General features: G+C 47.6%; 1 protein-coding gene across 31 annotated transcripts in view; it reads right to left on the minus strand.

The window, feature by feature from the left end:
- Positions 1–9,493: 9,493 nt before the first annotated feature.
- NCALD (neurocalcin delta) overlaps positions 9,494–20,324 on the minus strand; it is a 295,519-nt gene continuing 284,688 nt past the window's right edge. For all 31 annotated transcript variants that reach the window (XM_081111169.1, XM_081111165.1, XM_081111156.1 and 28 more), the window contains 2 exons: positions 14,319–14,424; positions 9,494–12,160 (listed from right to left, as the gene is read on the minus strand). In XM_081111169.1, coding sequence (XP_080967295.1) covers positions 12,063–12,160; positions 14,319–14,424 — 204 coding nt within the window. In that variant the 3' untranslated portion in view covers positions 9,494–12,062. The remainder of the gene's footprint in view (positions 12,161–14,318; positions 14,425–20,324) is intronic.

Raw genomic sequence — 20,324 nt, forward strand, 5'->3', positions numbered from 1 at the left:
CGCTCCACGCCTTACTGCAGAGCAGGCGAGTTAAGGTCTCTGAAAAGGAACTCCAGACTCATTGGGAGTATCTATTACAGTCCAATCTGTGGTTAATCAAGGCCCCCATTTGGGACCCCTCCACTTGGGAGAAGGTCTTGAAAAGGATTTGACCCACTGAGGTCCACGAGGAAAAACCGTTACCCCCTTCTCTGACATTCCGGCCCCGTCGCCTGGAAGCCGTGTCTCCATCCCTCCCTCCACCCTGGGCTCAGCTCCCAAACCGTCATGGTTTTGTTACTGTCGGTGGGATTCGCAAAAGGCACCACCAACTCCTCCATTCCACCGTCAACTGTCAACGGCTGCTGCAAAGGGCACCCCAGCTCCCGCATTCCACCTCCAACTGTCAACGGCTCCCTCAAAGGGCACCAACTCCCGCATTCCACCTCCAACTGTCAATGGCTCCCTCAGAGGGCACCCAGTGCCTTCACTGACGCGGGGAAGCATTACTGTGCAGCAATAATAGAGTCCCCTAAAACTTCCACCAACCCCACTTACCTTAGATGTACTTATCAAGGCTCAGCACAAGTAGGAGAACTCAGAGCTATAATATACGCCCTTCTCTACTTCTCAGATAGTGCTTACACGGTGCATACGGCAAAAAATCTAGGATATTCCACCTTAAGAGTTAAAGATACCCCGCTAGATCAGAGCCTCCAACTCCTAAAGGACATCCTAGAGAACCGTAAACAGCCCTGGTATATCCAACACTTACGGTCTCATACTGGCCTACCAGGCCCACTTTTCCTAGGCAACGCAGAAGCGGACAAGCTAGCTCTTACCCTACAACCCATAGAAGAGGCCAGACTCCTACACACCAAATTTCATATGTCAGCCTCCTCTCTCCATAAGCTCTTCCCCCATCTGCCTCTGGCTCAGTGCAAGCACCTCATACATGCTTGCCGATCCTGTGGCCCTCTACTACCCCTTGGGCCTTTACAACCCAGAGGGGCCAATCCCCGAGGACTACAGCCCAATGCCATATGGCAAGCGGATGTCACGCATGTCCCAGCATTTGGCAAATTGAAATATGTCCACACAGTCATAGATACTTGCTCAGGAGCTACGTTCGCACAGGCCCAAACGGGGGGGGGGGGGGGGGAGCCAAACATAGCATTGCCACCTTCAAGGCTGCCTTTCTCATCCTTGGATTCCCGTGGGAGGTAAAAACAGACAATGGACCATGCTACACCAGCACCCTATTTCAAGACTTCTTAAAATCACATGACATCAAGCATACCATGGGCATCCCCTATAACCCCCAGGGACAGGCAATTATTGAAAGACTACACAGGGAACTCAAGGCCCAACTGATTAAAGAAAAAGGGGGAGTGATAGGGAGAAATCCTCATACACTGCTAACCCAAGCCTTAACTACCCTCAATTATTTCCATTTTGATGAGCATGGATTAACCCCTATGTATAAACATTGGGGAGGACTCCGGGACATACCAACACCTCTTCCTTTGGTCTGGTGGAGAGACCCACTCACTGGAGCCTGGAAAGGCCCCGACCCGCTCTTAACCCAGGGGAGAGGGTTTGCTTGTATTTTTCCAGAAGGTGACAAAAGTCCCGCGTGGATCCCTGCTCGTGACGTCAAACCCTACACCATCAACGATGAGCCGTAGATCACCACCATCACCCCCCATGGAGGAAATGGAGGACCTGACCATAGAAGAGAACCAGCCCCGATGGCGGAGACGACCTAGACACCGACGAGCTCACCCCATCACCTGGGGTGACATCAAGGCTCTACAAGACCAAGCCGCGCGCATGGCGCCAGAGGGGAACCCGTCGGCAGGAACGTTATTCTTATTAATGTGTGCTATCATCACCGCTAATAGCACGGGTGCACACAGAGAAGGACTGTGGACTGTGATACCTCACCCTGGCGTTCTCATGCCAGTTGGTGTTCCCAGTTTCCAGTGGCATGTGCCTTTGCTACTCCTTTTACCCATCTATAGGGCCGCCCTTCTATCTCCTTCTGAGTAGTGACAACTCCTTTGCTTTGGCGCTAATTAGAAAGGAAGGGGGAGATGTAGTAAGTAGAGCTCGGGAAGTATGTCTCAGCGCTGCGGCTGATGCAATGGTGTGAGCACACTCCACCATGACATGCTTCCTCAGCACACCAGGAAGTAGCAACACCCGCCTGAACTAACTCCTAGAGCCACATGCATAGTACCCCAGCCTTTCAGCCATTGGTCGCCTATAGCAATGTGTCTCCCTCTGATTGGTCGCCTATAGCAACGTGTCTCCCTCTGATTGGTCCCCTCATGCTACATATACCCCTGTAGTTCCACAATAAAACGGATCTGCGTCAATGAACCTGGTCCCCGGAGTCGTGCATGCAGACGCCCTAGCGCGTTGGGGCTCCGTCGTCCTCACCCCCGAGGGACCCCCTGCTTCACCAGAGGCCTTCAGTGTGGCAGAGACAAGCCACCAGGGTAGTTATTATTGACCAGTTCCTCAGGGCAGAGCCGGTTCTGCCCATTCACTTTGACCTTCCTCTCTCCCAACTTGAATGAGCACAGAGCTTTCTGGTTCCTTCATTCATCTGCACCAACCTCTACAGAGAAGCCCAAACCACGTGCTGAAATGTCAAATCCATCATGACAATCTCTTGTCCTGGAACCCACAGGCTTGCTAGTATCTGTCAGCTCAAATGTAAACCCCTCTATCCACTATGTCGGTATTTATTGGTGTTTCCTCAAAGAACACCCACCCGCTGAGCCACCCACACTCCTTCTGCTGTCATTCCTGATTCTCCCTTGAGAGCCTCTCTGTGCCAAACAAGTGGCACTTCTGTGTTCTTCCATATCCCACCTTCTCTCTCTATCCTTGTCCACAGCTTTCAAATCTTTGCTAACAACTTGCCTTCAGAAAGTCTCCTCTGACTTAATCCCAGTGGCATCCCCAGCAGCCTCTATGTCTGGACCAGTGGGCAGGGCAAGGGAGGTTCAGAGAAGTGCTTGTTGAGGTTGCTGGAGAGATCATGGGATTAGAAACAGGCCACGAGGCCTTGTTGCCGAGATCCAGGTTACATGGTCTAAGTAGGGGGTCTGAATCCTTCCCCACTGGTCAACGTAGGTCCCGCTGAGGATGCAGCTGGTCTCCCCCAAGGCAGTCCCTCCCGTGGCCCGTGGCAGTCTTTGTCCTGCTGTTCAGTGAACTTTGCTCACCATGTGTGCCACCCCCTCTCCCACTAGGCAAGGATGACCAGTTGCCAAGGCCACGGGGCCCCATTCCACCTCTTGCCTTCCACTCTACCAATTCAGTTACTGCGGACCAGGTGCTGTGCCCCATTCTGGGGACACAGAGGCTGAGCCCTACGTTTCGGAGGGTCAGTAGCAGTGGTGAAGGGGAGGGTCACTGTGTCAACAGTCCAGGTCCTCCAAGAAGCAGAAGCTAAGAGGGGATTAGATGTTCAGGAGATTTATCGGTGGGAATTCATGTAAAGGATAAAGGGACACGAACAGGAGGATAGAGGGACAGCATGCAGACTGAACCCCTGTGAAGGAGAGAGGAAAGGAAGGAAGCTTGGTCCCAAGCCTCAGACTGCCTCGGCCAGGCCGGCGGAGAGTCCCTGAGCAAAGGTCGCTGGTGGGAAGAATCCCATTTGGGGTAAACTTGGCCTGTTTCTAATAAGCCCATCATGGGCCATCATTAATGGGAAGCAGCCTGGGAAGAGTGCGGCTCAGAGTGAACACAGGTGGCGCCAAAAGTTGCAGCTGGGGCCTGTTAATGAGCTGTGCTTCCAGAAGCAGGCTCTTGCAGCAGCAGATCTGAACGGGCACCTCTGTAGACACCACTGCCAATTCCTTCTACAAAGGCCTCTAACAGAGATTCATGGGGCTCTACTTTTACATCTAAACATTCCCTGAGTGGCCCCAGCCGGGTGGTGTCCGTGGGCACGCCCCGCCCCTGGGAGGCCTCAGGTGGGGGTCCGTGGGGCGGGCCTGGGAGATGAGCGGAATTCGGCTTCCGGACTTTCTTCTCTGTACATTCTTGCCATTTTCAGATGGTGGTTATTGTTACTTTCTTAATTTGGAAAAAAGATGCCCACTTCATTTAGTAGTTTGAAAGCCCTTTCAGCGCTCGGAGGAAGCGGACCCGCGAGGGGGCCGGGGAGGCGTTTGCAGGGGGTCCTGGGTCTTGCGTGGATTCCGCCAGGTGCGCCGGGACGCCCAGATCTTCGGCTCTCCCTGGTCTCGGTGTGTTCCGTCGGCTTTCCGTCAGGTCCCGGTGTCTTAAAAAAAGAAAACTTCCGAATGGCCCTGTGCCCAGCGGCTCCCTCCGAGCGGGTGAAGACTGCGTCGCCCAGGTTCTTCCCATGTATTCCCGGCGCTCGCTCCCCGGGTCCTTAATAAGACTCCCTCCTCCCGAGGCTTCTAGGATCTCAGGAACGAGAATGCCCCGGCTTCCTTTGGAGGGTGCGTCCACTTACACCTGCTCGTTCGCCCAGTTATCCCCTTCATTGAAGACGGGGGGCACCGCGATCGTCCCCCGACTAACCATGTGTCCTCGAGAGGCGTGGGCTGCCTGCCTCCTACCGGACTTGGTGGTCGGGAGAGCGAGAGAGAACCAGCGAACCAACAGATACGGAGGATAATTTCAGGCTGCGAGAGGTGCTGCGAGAAGCGGAAACGATGAATTTGATGGGACAGGCGCGGAAGGCCGGTCGGAGGAGATGCTGTCTGCGCGAAAAGCCACGAAGGAGGAGCCAAGCGCCCGCGTGAGCGAAGGCTGTCACATGTCACAGGCCAGGCCGGGCTGATGTGCAAGCGGGCGGGCGTTGGAGGAACAGAGGCCGCGAGGCTGCGGTGCAGTCAGCAAGCTTGCACAGCTCAACGGGGCCCGCCATGGCACGGCTGAGTTCTACTTGAAAAGCCACGGGAAGCCACGGGATGGTTTTAAGCAGGAGAGGGACAGGATTTGGTTAACGTTTTAAATGACTTACCTGGTTGCTGTTTGGAGGCGGTCAAGGGTAGCGGTGGGCAGGCGATTTAAAAAGCTCTTGCGGCCCGAGCCGCTTTGGCTCAGCAGTCACAGCTTCGGCCAGCGGACTGGAGGCTCCCAGGTTGGATTCCGTCAAGGGCCTGCTAATTGGTTGCAGGCTGGAGGCCCGGACCAAGGGGCATTTGCAGAAGGCAACCAATGGATATGTGTCTCTCTCACATCCTCGTCTCTCTCTCTCTTTGTCTCTCCACCTACCTCCACTCTTTCTAAAAAAAAAAAAAAAAATTTTTTAAATCAATGGATAAATATTCTTGGGTGAAGATGAACAGTACTTAAATAAATAAAATAGAAAGCTATTGCAGTAGAACCCCAATGCTCCTTTCCCCTGTCTCTGCTTTCTCCCCTCATGCAAATAGAATCTGCACTCTCTTCGAAGTTATAACCGAAGAAAAAAGAATGAGTAAAAAGCATGTGAACTTGTCATGGTTACTAAACATTTTTTAAAAAGCAAATTAAAGAATAATTTGAAAACTGTCAAATGGCAGAAAACAATAAAAACACTCAGTGCGTATACTGTTGTTAGATAAGACAAAGGTCTCCGGGTCTGGGCAGCTTTTACTAAATGCTATGTTGCTAAATGCTAAAAGGTAGCACAGTATTTTGAAGCCTCAGCTGCAACGTGGTGAGCTTGACCTGAAGTTTAGCCAGCTGCAAAGAAGAAAACGTCATTAATTAAATAGTGCGTATCAGCAATGGCTAAACCTCTGTTCTGGGAGACAGAACTTTGGATATGAATTCCCCTGTCTCCTTGTTGCAAATAAATAAAACTACCTGAGGACAACCACATCTTGTTCTTGAATAGAATATCCCAGCCAGGGAACCCCTTGGGTTCAGTAGCACTATCATTCCTTACATTGCTAATACCAAAAAATAAAAAATAAACATTTTAAATAATGTGTTACCCTGCTTCAAGAGCCTTAGGAGAGTCAAATTCTTTGAAGAAATGATTACATCTGGGGGAATCTATCATGATGGGAAAATAATATAGACAGTGGTCATGAGAATTGAGGGAAGAGAACCAGTCTGATCATTGTTGTACCATAATCATTTCTATAGTGAATCAAATCATACTTATAACTTGAAATTTAAGAATCAGCCCCTGAACTTGTGATGACCCCACAAGTGCACATATACCATGAGTTCTTGTTTAATCAGCCAGACAGTTATACTCTGCCATCATCCTTTAAAAAGGAAAATTTTGCTTCTAATTATAAAAGCAACATATGCTAAATGCAGTAATTTTTTAAAAAATCCTCACTGAGGATATTTTTCCCATTGCTTTCTAGAGAGAGTGGAAGTGAGGGAGGAGTGGGGGGAGAGAGAGAAACATTAAAGTGACATGAGAGAGACATATCGATTGGTTGCCTTCTGCACAACCCAGGTTGGGGAACTTGCAACCGAAGTACTCGCCCTTGAGAGGGTCAAATCCAGGACCCTTTGGGTTTGCAGGCTGATGCTCTAACCATTGACCAACCTGCCAGAGGTAAATGCAGATAATTTGAGAACACACAAAAAACCAAACACACAAATTAAAAAAATATTTTATTTTATATTTTATTTTATTTTAATTTTATTTTTAATTTTATTTTTATTTTATTTTTTGTTTATTTTATTTTATTTTTAATTTTATTTTATTTTTATTTTTTATTTTATTTTTATTTTATTTTTTATTTTGTTTTTATTTTTTTATTTTATTTTATTTTTATTTTATTTTATTTTGTTTTTTATTTTATTTTGTTTTATTTCATTTTTTATTTTTATTTTATTTTTTATTTTATTAAATAATTTTATTAAATAATAAATAATAAAAATAAAATAAAAAAATAAAATAAAAATAAAATAAAGTAAAATAAAAATAAAATAAAATAAAAAATAAAATAAAAATAAAATAAACAATAAAATAAAAATAAATAAAATAAAATAAAAAATAAAATAAAATAAAAATAAAATGAAAATAAAATAAATAAAATAAAAAATAATATAAAAATAAAATAATAAAAATAAAAAATAAAATAAAATAAAAATAAAATAGAAAATAAAATGAAAATAAATTAAATTAAATTAAATAAAAATAAAATATAAAATAAAATGAAAATAAAATAAAATTAAATAAATAAAAGAAAAAATAAAATAAAAATAAAATATAAAATAAAATTAAAAAAAATAAAATTAAAATAAAATAAAAGAAAAGAAAAAAGAAAAAATAATATAAAAATAAAATAAAAATAAAATAAAATAAAAATAATACAAAAAATAAAATAATTATTTTTATTATTATTTTATTTTAATTTTATATATATATGTATATATGGTAAGTATCACAGAAGAAGCATTAATAGTGGCTGGATTAGGAAGAACAAAGGGGAAGGTGTTGCCCAGGTGTTGATTAAAATGGGCTGTGTATGGCTGGTAATAAGAAAAAATTGATCAGAGGATAAGATTATATGGTTGCTTTATCCTTAAGATGGCACTATAAACCCACAATTCCTTTGTAGAGAAAGAATACATACACATAACTGATTTATCCAAAAATTTCACTCAAACCGTATAAACTTGAACGACTCTTGTGTATAAGATACTAAATGCTTGCATGTAATATTTGCATTTAATCTTTACAGCAACCTAAAGAAGTAGAGTCAAGTATTTGCCCCATTTTGCCGACTAGAAATAGAAGTTGGAGAGGGTGTAAGCGACTTGCCCTCAGTCACAAAGCCTGTAAAGGAAAAACCTGGATTTAAACTGAAACAGCCTGAATCTGGAACCGTGCACTTAATCACTACGCTGTATGACCTCTTCATAGTAACCCCCATGATAAAAATGCCATGATCAAAAAGGTACTAATGGCAAATATCAGCCAACTGTTTCTTGGGTAGCAAACACTTCTCTCACGCACCACTCAATAAAGAACTTGACTTCTGCTTTGCCATAGGTGTAAGATACTTCATAACCATTTTTAAGGTGCTGGACAGGACTTACCTGCGAGCTGTGAACTTCTTTGCTAAAAACTCCTATCCCCTCCCCAACTCCACACACATATACAACTCCAAGTCTATAGTGCATGGTTCTGTATGGGCCAGCATTGAACACTCCATGTGAGACCAGTAAAGTGATTAAATACTGATATTGGAAAGGTACATTGTTTTTCATATATTTTATTGATTTTTTACAGAGAGAAAGGGAGAGAGATAGAAGAGTTAGAAACATCGATGAGAGAGAAACATCGATCAGCTGCCTCCTGCACACCCCCTACTGGGGATGTGCCCGCAGCCCAGGTACATGCCCTTGACCGGAATCGAACCTGGGACCTTTCAGTCCGCAGGCCGACGCTCTATCCACTGAGCCAAACGGGTTTCGGCAGAAAGGTACATTTTGAGAGAGAGTCTGTCTATCTACATGTGTGTGATACACTGATGGCAGAGCTATGAGTATTTAATAGGATTGGCAAGCTGAGCTGTCCAGAATTTTGAAGTAGTTTCATTATCTCTTCTGGGGAGTGGTTTAAATGCCACCCACTTCCTGGAATAGTGTGGAGAAAAGAAGTCATGAAGTAAGCCTCCACAAAGCCCTGACCCCTCTCTGAGCTGCCCTAGGGAGCTATCACTCCGAGTGATCATTGTTTGCAACCCCAGGGATGCCTGGGACCAGCCTGGCACACGAATACCCAGGACAGCAAGTGCCCATGACTTACCTACGTCCTGACACGTGGTTGGTGTACAAGAATAGAGAAATGAATATACCATTGGTTATACCCTTGGCTTGAACACCTTTTCACTCTGCAGCAATCTTTCTATTTTAGGTGGATTTGACTGGTATCCTACTGTCTTAGAAAATACAGGGCTCCATGTGCTTCCTCTTGTTTCTTCAGCCACCTTGAAAAACAGAAAATTTTGGGAGAGTGGCGAGCATTTTCTGATGAAGACAGGAGAGGCGAGGGCAAAGCATCTCCGTCTCTCCCAAAGACAGTTTTCCTGATCTCCCCACGCTGACTGCGAACACGCCGTCTCCTCCTCAACGGAAGCGTACCCTCCATGCCTGAGCTAGGCTAGGAGGGGGTCCAGTTGGGTCGGGGTGTTGGGACAATGCCCTGTAAATAGGAGACTCAGGTTTGGAAATTTGCTGGAAATTTCCGGGTTGGCTCACCATAAGCGTGGGACTGTAGGTTCCTAATCAGGTTGGAGGCTCCCACCACCTTCTCATCATCACTGTCACGAATGACATGCTGTGAATCATGCTGAATAGTTGTGTGTTTCAGGGCCATTGCTGGGCCACAAGGAGAAAATGTGTAAAATAGGAAAATACTCTACTCCAGGCCAACTCAACTCTAACGTGACGTGTAGTTGGCCCACGAAGCACCTGCTATAGATGGGCGGGACAGCACCCTTGGCACCTCTTCCCTACCTTAAACAGGGAAATGGAGAGTCAACCACTCTGTAGCATCTTTCAATTTATAAACCACTTTATTCCAGTCCCTTGAACATCACAGGCTGGCTTGATTTCAGACAGAGCAGAATCCATCCCTTAACACAGCAATGACAATGAACAGCCCAGCACAGGAGTGACATAAACCTTTAGGCATCCAGCTTTCTGTGTGCTGCAGAGTCCCTTGGCCAAAATGAGTGCATTGCATTAGTCCTACAAAGGCCTTCCCAGGAAGGAGGAGAAGCAAAACAACCCTCGAGAAAATACAGACAGCGTCAATGGCAGGCCAGGATGAGGGCTATTTCCGTATATCCCAGCGTGTCGGCGTTCATTAGCCATGCGTCTGGCTCTTGTTTTCTTTCCTAAACAGCTGGAGACCCTCTTCCCTGCTCCTCATTTCAGCTTTAGGTTCTAGGAAACAAAGTGAGTTTGGTTCAGCAAGATATCACGACCAAGGGCAGAGCCCAGGTGGGTTTCCCAGACATTAACTCGCTCCACCATCTAAGGAGAACTAAAGGGAGTGTTTAGGTCTGCAATCAAGATGGGGAGAGAGTGAGGCGTGCCCCCTGGACACTATCGATAGAGGTGCTTGGTCCCCTCGCTCACTCTGCCCTCCATGTCTTAGGTTAATTCCCTATTTTTCAAAACTAGATTTTCCCACCGGGGCCATGGAGGAACTTGGCAAGTATCAGTGTAAAACAATGGTGAGAAACTGACACTCAGAGGAGGATTAAAGTTATTTTACGGAGTCCAGGTCTCAAATTTCATCCTGCAGAAAGGGTTCATGTTGGTCAATCACACAAATTTGGATTTTTGCTACCCGTGAAAGTGGATTCAAGTAATACACAAGAATCTGGAGGTTAGAGTGGGCTCAGCATCATCTTCCTCATGGTTATGATGTCTATCTTCCTGTGGTCGTTGGTCTACAGGAAGTAGTGTGGCAGGAGACAGACTCACTGCGGTCCTTTGCTTGGGGTAGGTTCTCCCCATCTACACCCTTGAGTGTTGGGGTTTCCTCATGCCTACTGCTTATTGGAATATGGCTGCCCTGTAACCAGCAAGTTTTCAATTCAAATGAGCGTGTCTGAGGTCACCAGACCAAACAGCAGCTCAAATTTGTGCTGTCACCTCTGGAAATAGAAATCTTCAGTCAAAGAACATGGTGATGGAAAACACCTTTGGATTCTCCATAGTGGGCCTTGAAAATCACAGATGCACTCGCCCAAGCCTTCTTCATTATGAATCAGATGATTATCCAACCCCTGATTCCGTAGGGCCAGTTGGGGCATGGAAAGTCATCCTCCCAGATACGACTCCCTAACCATTCATGTGGACCAAACCATTGGGAAGTCCTGAGAATTTATGCTATATTTTTCCCAGGTCTACAGAATGTCGATCTGCTCAGACACCTCCAATGTAATACCACCAACGAGCTGGGGGGCCACCCATCACCTCGCATCTCTCATACGACTGGTGCTCCATTTGCTGGTTCCCACTTCGGCCTGCCCTGCTTCTATTCTCCAGGCACTGCTACTCTGGAAAAACATTCAACATGAAGTTTGGGCTAGTCAGGATGACTTGGTACTTTTCTGGAATATATAAAATATACCTGCTGATTGGTGCATTTGTGCAAAGACAGATATGACTTTAAAACAAGACATAGACATTCATTATAATTGGCTTACTTCACAATAAGCTACCAGAAACAGTCTTTTGTAATAAGATTGGATTAGTGCTCACTAAACATGCATTTCATTGGAACAAGGCGAAACACTTAATTTGGTCTGCAATACCCAATATTTTATATACAGCATTCTTTTTTTTTTTTTTTTTTTAAATCACAAGAAGCAACAAGATGGGTCTGGTCTTGGAATATAAGTTACCGTTTGTGATCACTTTCCAAAGAAACTCATCTTAGCTCAACTAGTGTAAACCTGTGAAAAAATAGCTGAGCCATCTTTTTCTCTCCACTATTACTTTATCTTGAAATGTTCACAGCTTAGAAACTACAGCCTGCTGGGAAGGGGGTGGGGCAGGCCTGCGGGGGGAATTCCCCAGGCCCCTTTACCAGCCTGGCCCCAGAAGGTTCCTTATTCTCAGGCTGGGGATCCCACATCTGGTCAGCCACCCTTGGGGCATGTGTGACAACAGACTGGGAGTGGGGGGTTGCGGGGGGTGGGGGTGGGGGGAGTTTGTTTTTCAAACAAGCCCCTCAAAGCTTGCAGAAGCATCACTGTGCCGGATTGGTCCCTTCTCTTGCCTCCCCGCGTCTTCGGTTTTAGAACAGAGACATTAGAATCAAGAGAAAATAATAATAATAACGATGAAAATCGTCAGAACAATGAACACCACAAAGTCTGTGCACGACAGCACGGTCCATGCGCTCCACGAGGCGTTGGGGCTCTGGGCATTCCCACGAAGCGTCCACGACAAAAGAAGCTGAAGGCGGCTCGGAGGAAGGAGCATCTGACTGCGGGGGGAACAGCATCACCGTCAATGTTGTTTGGCAAAAAAAAAAAAAAAAAATTGTTAAAAAAAAAAATCAAAAGGGAACAACACAAGCAGCTCTGGGATTCGTGGGTGCAGGCTCAGAACTGGCCGGCGCTGCTGGGGTCGCACTGCAGGAGGCGCACGATGGACGGGTCGCTCTTGGCCCCTCGGATGAACTCTTCCAGGGAGAGTTTGCCTAGAAAGCAAGAGGATGGAGCACAGGTGAGTGGCGGCAGGTGGCAGCCGGAGAACTCACACTCATCCCACCGCATCCTGGAGGCAGTGATGGCTCCCCTGGTCCCTGCCATCCAACACCTGCCGTGAGGCCCACACTCTCCTCCCTCCTGATGTGAGGCCCAGGGGGCAGCTCTTGTTCAGGACTGGAGAGCCAGCCCCGCCCCTGGCGGGCACACTTCTTCCTGGGAGCCCCCAGTGTGCCTGCCCTGGCAGGTGGCCCTGCCCTGAGCCCTGCCCTCCCGGCTTCTCCAGCTGCACGTGCCCTGGACGGGCTCACTTCGTATTTGTGGAAGGAATGTCCCCTCAGCCTCTATGAGACCGAGCTGGGCTCTCCCAGCACCAAGGCCGTTGCTTCCCACCATGTCATGAGGAGCCTCTGGGCTCCTTCAGGTCACCTGGGTTACTTGGGTTTGCTGCATGAGATGGGGGGGGGGGAGATGCTGATATCTGAGGGAGGGCCCTTCTATGACAGCTGTACCTCCACTGAGGTAAGGAAAATAAAGGGGTGTGCGTGCAAGGCAGGGCGTGCCCCCTGGAACCCTCCCGTCAATCAGGGTGCTTTCCTCCTACCCTGGCTGGCTGGGAGAGAAGGACTCAGCCACCTGGGGCCCACTCCTACAGTGTCCCTTCCAGGAGGGAGGCAAAGCTTCTCCCCTATTCCCGGTGCTTCCAGTGCGGGGGGGTGGGGGGGGGGGCGGGCTCCTTGGGAGGAGCTGCTGGGCCTTTCTCCTTAGCTTTGCCCTCTTCTTCCTCTTGGCAGGAGCTGCCGCAGGGAGGACTTGCTCCCCTCAGTCCTCCAAGGATCAGTGCCAGGCTGCCCTGCTCACTGCTGCTGTGGGTTTGGTCCCCATGTCCACAGAGCTGCACCCTTCAATGAAGCTCAGTCCTCTGGCCTCTATTATTGCTCTATCTGCCACCTAATTCCAACTCCAGACAGGAGGGGTGCCATCTATTGGAGCCCTCACCCTCTCTCTCCCCCAACTAAATATGTCTTCCCCTTAGCCACAGCCCTTCCCCAGGTCCTAGCTCTTGGTTAACCAAATTCACCTTTTTTCACATGAAGGAGAAAGGCGGGGATTTAACTATCTACTAGTGGCCTGGTGCACGAAATTCATGCACTTGGGGAGGGGGGATCCCTCAGCATGGCCTGTGCCCTGTCACAGTGCAGGAGCCCCACGATCCATCGCCCCAAAGAGGTAGGCCCTGCCCACCCATCTGGGGCTCCTCGATGGATTGCCCCAAAGAGGTAGGCTGGAGCCTGCTGTGGAGGGGCCTCTCTGTGCCTCTGGACCCTGTGCTGGCCCAGGGGGACATGGGGACATGAGCCTCACATCCTGGGGCCCATTGCCGGGTGCAGGAACGCGCGCCTCACGTCCTGGGGCCGGTTGCTGGGGTCGGGGATGTGAGCCTCATGTCTCCAGGCCGGCGCAGGGGCTGGGATGCGGCCTGCTGATCGGTCATTACGTGAAGGCATCCCGACCATTTGCATATTATCCTAATAGTAGGTTTACTTTCAATCTGTAGAGCAGGTGCCCTCTAAGCTTTGTGTCTGGCCCCATTATGTGAGCTACACCCGGACTCGCACAGTGGTTGAAACAGTGTCAGCTTCCTCTGCTCTGGAGCTTGAACTCCAACCTTCCTTTCACTTTGGTTTGCTTTGCAGCCCCTTGCTGGGTCTGAAGTGTGGGGGTCACCTTCAGGGAGGAACCTGATGTCCACCTCACCCCGCTCCCACCTCCACTCCCCCGACGGCTGTGAGAACCCACTGGGCTCCAGGAAACCCGACACAGAGCATGCGCGGGAGAGTCCGCTAACCCCTGGCCAGCTGAAGTGAAAGCTCCGGGGCTCTGGCTAGAATGACAAGCCGCTCCCCACTTTCTGATGAGCTGTCCTGCAAGGACCCAGCCTGCTGTGGCCTGGGCTTGTCCCCACCCTGATCCTCCTCGGAACTACACCACCAGGGAGTAGGCAGCATGAGCTACTTTTACAAAGAAAGGGCCGTGAGCCAGGCCCTTGTGGCCAATACCTTGTCCTTGAGCGGCATGTACCTGCCCTAACGCCCCAGCTGCTCCAGCAGCCCCCACCCTGAGCAAAGCAAAGCGGCCGGGGCCTCCTACCGTCTCTGTTGGTGTCCATCTGGCGGAAGATCTTTTCCGTCCTTTTCTCTGGGGTTGACTCATCCTCAGGCATCTTCATTACGGAGGAAACCATCTTGTAGATCGCCTGGAGGCAGAAACCACAGCGTGGGAGGTCAGAAACACAGCCTGGAGGGGCCCATGGTAGCCCTATCATTAAACCTCCCAAACGCACGGGGGAGGTGAAGGGACTGTCCTCGCTTCACACGGGGAGCTAGGCCTGTCCCCGCTGATCTGCTGTGGAGAACAGGAGCACAGTCACCGATGGGATGGGAGAAGCCAGGCCGCAGAGCTCACGCCAGCACTGAAGAGCCTTCAGGAGGGACAGCTGGCGGGGAGACCCCCGGGGCCCTGGGTGTCACACGTCAGGGTGCATATGGGTACCCTGGGAATCGTGACCATGCGGGGTCTGATTCAGGAGGGTGGGCTGGGGGTCTGAGCTCCCGCATCGCTAACAAGCCCCCGTGTGATGCTGGTGCTGCCCTCTGAGGCCCGCGCTTCTAGGAGAAGGCCGCAGATGGCACTCCTCAGGCCAGAGCGATGGGCTGGTGTCTGCTGTGGCCTCCAGCGAGGGCCTTCACGGGGCAAACACCTGACATCTGCAAGTGCGAGCCCCGGTCTTCTCCCTCACAGGCATCCCCCTCCATCCAATGCTCTTCCTTTGTATGGCAATCGTCTCGCATTCCTTCTCAGCGAGCTCCCAACCATCCCCCAGTGGGAACAATCTGTCATCCAAGTTTGGGATTAATAGTTATGCAGTCTCAGGCTGGGGATAAACTGGGTGCATCTGAAATCTGCTGAGCAAAGGAGGGTTCTACTGAAAGAGTTTTGTAAGAAGTAGTGATGCTATCTCCCCCACCACTTGGGGACTCCCCCTCCCTTGGTACTCAGTATGGGAATTTAAGTGCCTGAAAGGAGTTTTAGAAAAAGTGGTTTTGCCCCGGGATGGGCACAAAAATCTGGAAAGTTCTGGAACTCTGGGGGCAGTGGAACAGCTGGAGGGAGGAGAGAAAGGAAGGCAGCTGAGGGCAGGAAGCATCCAGATGGGAAATGTGGGAGCAAAACTGATACTAAAGGCTGAACTTATCTTTAGTCTTGTTTAGGATCAACCTGCCCCACGTCCCTAAAATGTTCTGGAGAAAGGAGGGTAAATATTCTAACCCTGGTGGTAAAAAAAGAGTGAAAAATGGACTCATCCAGCGTGCTGACCCTGGGGCTGATCCCCCCCCCGCCCCCCGTGCCCCCCCCCCTCCCGCCCCTAGGGACCCCCAGGCCAGGCTTCTTGAGTCTGTCTTGAACCCATCAAAGCCCTCGCTGAACTCCAGAGCTGCCTCCACAGCGACTCCCTCTGGGAGAAAGAATCAAGCTCACAGCTGTGGCCTTGTCTGGGATTATGGGTGCCATAGGGATAAACTTGGCCACAGTCAGCTTTCCCAAGAAACGTTCACTGAAGTGTGCCCTGGAGCACAGGGGAGCCAGCCTCTGCCTTCCTCCTGGACCCCTGCTTGCCATCCCCTCAGCCCAGGTCTACACCTCCATTCCTGGGGTTACAGTGCCATGTGCCAGCCGTGGGATGCCTGCCTCCTTGGGGGAACTAGGAAAGGCTATAGAGCCAGAGCTATTTTTACAAATGGGAGAAAGGGATACTGAGTGTTCACAGGCCAGGTAAATATTTAGTAACAGGAGTGGAGAGCAGAAGTCTTTCCACACCAGGGATGCCTTGAGGTCTAGCACCCTTTCCTGAGCTTTTAGCTTCATTTCTTCTACATGGAAGCTTTTCTGTAACTCTTGACCCAGTTTATAGGCAGTCAGGGGCACCAATTGATGAGCGCACACACACACACACACACACACACACACACACACACACTCCTCACAGGAACTGCAAACTTACATAAGCTAAATGTTCTGTAAATCCACAAGCCCAGAAACCTTAAAACAACAACAAACAGGATCTAGAAACCAGTATCACACTAGATCATGTAAGTACAACCTCTTTAAAAGAGCAATCTGTGATGTGGGAAGAGCATGGATGAGCAACCTCAGGGCTCGTGGATTCAGGCCCCCACCCACAGACCCCAGGTTAAGAAAATGCCTGCTCTTCATTTACTCTCCCACCCCATACTCAGTCATTCATCCATTCAGTCGGTCATGCATCAAATATTTATTGATCAATTATTATATACCAGGCCTTATCATCTACCCCATCCTTGCCATCATGGTTTTACTTTTAAATAAGGCAGACCAACATTACTAAAATAAAGAAATGAATGTACAACTATTTTTGAAAGCAGTGATACAAAGGAAGATGTGTGGTTTTATGAGATGACATATTGGGGGAATTAAACCTTGTCAGGAGAATAAGCTGCCCCAAGGAATGATGGCTGAGCAAAAAGATGGTAGAAGACACAGAGCTTAGAGAGGTAAAGGGCAGAGGGAAACACAGGTGTAGACACCTGAGGTGAGAGGAATGGAAAGAAGGCCGAGTGTGTGGGGAGTGTGGCTGGAGATGTGGCTCCAGAGCGGGGAGAAACAGACCACTGGGACCTCACAGACCATGTTAAAGTCTTTGCATTTCCCCCAATGAGCAACAAAAAGATGGAACTGCCAATAAATTTGAAATTTTTATCTACACTTACTTCCCCAAACCACCTCTATTCCTTATTTGCAAGCAATAGTGTTGAAAGAATTAAAATTGATTATTTAGGTTTAACATTTATTGAGTATCTACTATGTACAGGGGATGAGGAGTTAATCATCAACAAGACAAATATGCTCTTTCTCATTTTACATATCACCAATCCTCTGGCACAGGCTTGGGAGACATCATATTGAAGACCAAAAGCTTTCATTTTTATGACCACCATTGAGACGGATATTGTGATTCTAGTAATGCCTTAATAATTGTTATGAAAGTCCTCACCTACACTGTCTGGGTCCCATGGTGGGCAGTAAAACCCACTCGTCTGAAGCATTTCTTATAACTCTAAGCCTCTAAGAGTTGGACTCATAAAATTATCATGATGGGATTTGATGGGAAGTCAACTGGGTAATAATCTAGAGATTATTCCCTAGAACTCTTGATTGAACAAATGAATGAAAGACCAAGGAAACAAATGAATTTGTATTAGAGAATGAGGCTCTCACACTCAATAGCAGGTCTCCAAGAATTTTAGTCCTTAGCTATTAGGCAAAAGGAGTTGGGTTGGGACAGAGAAATAGGGACAAGTTAATACAAAACAAAACAAAAAAACACAAAGAAAGTCAGGATGCTCTTCCATGAATATATTTGCAAATGGGGCTCTGGAATGGAGCAAGAAGCTAATGTCGGAGTACACTGTGGGGTTGAGGAGGAAGTGAGGGCTCCTTTAAGAGGCTCACATTTACAGATGGCTCTCATAGCCCTCAGACTAGGTGTTGCTGGTTTTTGTTTGTTTTTAATGTGCATCAACTCACAGCTAGGAATTACATAAAACCAGGTCTATGACGTGGGTGGTACTAGAGTAGTGAGCAAAGAGCTGAGGTGACGAGACCCAGTGGTCCCCAGAGTGAGTAAGTAGATGACAGCCTGGCAAAATCACATTTAGGGAATTGTCTGTTCCTTTGCTCCCTTCCCACGGCATCAACAACCCAGAGCTGATTGCATTAGAACTTCCAAATCCAGGACTCCACAGCACAAGGAGGGAAAAGACACAACTCCAGACAGCAATCTGTAACAAATCATGTCTTTTATTAGCTCCAATTCCACCCCCACCCCCAAATTTAATGGGATTAAACCAGAAGAAGCCAGGCTACTTCCCTACTTTATTTTTAGCAACATCGTTGAGAGGCCCAGCAGGGACATCCTGTTTTTAATTAAACTTGAAGAACCCTATTCTTGTCTCTGGGTAAATGCAGAGCTCTGGGGCCCAGCTCTGGCTCTGTCCCTCGCAGGCCCTGAAGCCAGGGGTCTTACCAGCTTCCTCATGGCCTATATTTTTCTTCCCTTTCCCTCTTGGAATGTTGGAAAGGAAGGACTCACACCCTAATCCATAAATTCTTTTGGGGGGCAGGCATGATTCCAGGAGTTAAGGCTCAACCCTCTCTCTGAAGAAAACCAGACTGACTTCTCAGATGCAGGGTCTCCTAACAAGAGGGACATCCAAGGCCCCACAACAACCAACCAAGGGCAAGAGAAGTTAAGCAGTGCAGGGCTGTTCTTGGATTACAGGTAAAGGTCAGCATCCTGCTTCGAAGGCTATTACATACCAGGAAAGGAGGCCACGAGGGTTTTTCTTGGAAACACTTTTAAAACCGGTTGAAGATCTACATATCTGAATGGTGTAAGTCCTTTCTTATTTAGAACTATAAGAATATGTTAAATAATTAGCTTTCCTAATATTCTACATTTTTAAGCGTAAAAATATCTATCATGTTAACACCTTCAGAAAATTTTACATATGAAGTTTGAAGCTTGTTGCCAAAACAGTGGGGCCTTGACTTACCAGTGTCCCGACTAACGAGTTTTTTGAGATACCAGCTGTCTCTTGGCCGATTTTTTGCATTGAGTTGACAGAGTAATTTTAGTTAATGAGCTCCTTAACGAGCTTGGTCTCGGAACGAATTAAACTCGTAAGTCAAGGCCCCACTGTACAACAAAACAGCATACATATCAAATCGCATATATGTCAACATATGTGTAACTCCATCTATTGAAAAAAATTTGCATTATTAACCGGTACACCTAGTCAAGTGTTATACAAAGGCAGCTTCGAACAGCCTCTTCCAAATAACCCTTTTCCTGTCCTAAACAGACATTCTGGAGTTGTGTTATAGGCCTTCACATATGGGGAGAAGCCAATGAGTGTTTTTGGAATATGCACCTTGAAGTACTGGTTAACATTTTATGATGTCCATTAACAAACATAGTAGAGGTGAAGATTTAGGTGGAATCTGTTTCTTCATCCATAATGGAGTCTAGGTTGTTGTGAGGATGAAATGAGATCATGCATGTGTACTTGGTTGACTAGTGTCCTGCAAAAATCCCTGTCTACCCACAACCTGTAAATGTGACCTCATTTGGCAATGGGTTTTTGAAGATATAATCAGGTTAAAATAAGATCATACTGGATTAGGGCAGGCCCCCATCAATTCGATGACTGGCGTCCTTAAAAGAAGAAAATTTAGACACGACATACAGAGAGAATGCCATGGAGGCAGAGATGGGAGGATGCACCTGCAAGCCAAAAATCGCCAAAGATTGCCAGCCACCACCAGAAGCTAGGAAAGAGGCATGGGACAGATATCCCTCAGGTTTCTCCAGAAGGGACCAACCTAAACCACACCTTGATTTTGGACTTCTGGCCTTCACAACTGTGACAGGATACATTTCTGTTGTTCTAAGCCATCCAGCTTATTGTAATTTGTCACAACCACCATAGGAAATGAATACAGCATGGAGAGCGCTTCTGACTATGCCTAGCCCATAACATGCACTGAGAAGATGAGACTCCCTGGAGGGAATGAAAGGAGAACAGTGCTGTGGCTGGAACTCGGCTTGGGAATATCCATGTTTAGAGGGCACAGGAAACAGAATAGGAGTCCACAGAGGAGACCAGGAGGGAACAGCCAGAGAGGGGTGCCTTTGGGAAGTAGACAACACTCATGTTGCAGATGGCATAGTCGATGCTAAGAATGACAAACTACTATAGTGTGCTTGTCATGATAACATCAATCCCCTAATAAGAAAAGGAAAGACCAAACACAACGAATAGCAAGCACCAAAGTTAGCTCTAAGAGAAAGTCACTAGTATAAGCGATTGCTTTCAAGCGTTTCCTACAGGAAAGAAATCTAAGTTGCATTCCACAGTGACATCTGTGGTCCACATTCATAACTGAGAATTAGGCGAGAGTGTGGAGCTGAATTCCCAGGGGCATATCACAATGGACTAGAAGCTCTTCCCACCCCAATTTCTTTCTCCAGAATCAGAAGAGCACAGTGTTTCAGGT

This window comes from Myotis nattereri (genome assembly GCF_964212035.1).
Source record: "Myotis nattereri genome assembly, chromosome: 17".
NCBI classification, from domain to species: Eukaryota; Metazoa; Chordata; class Mammalia; order Chiroptera; family Vespertilionidae; genus Myotis; species Myotis nattereri.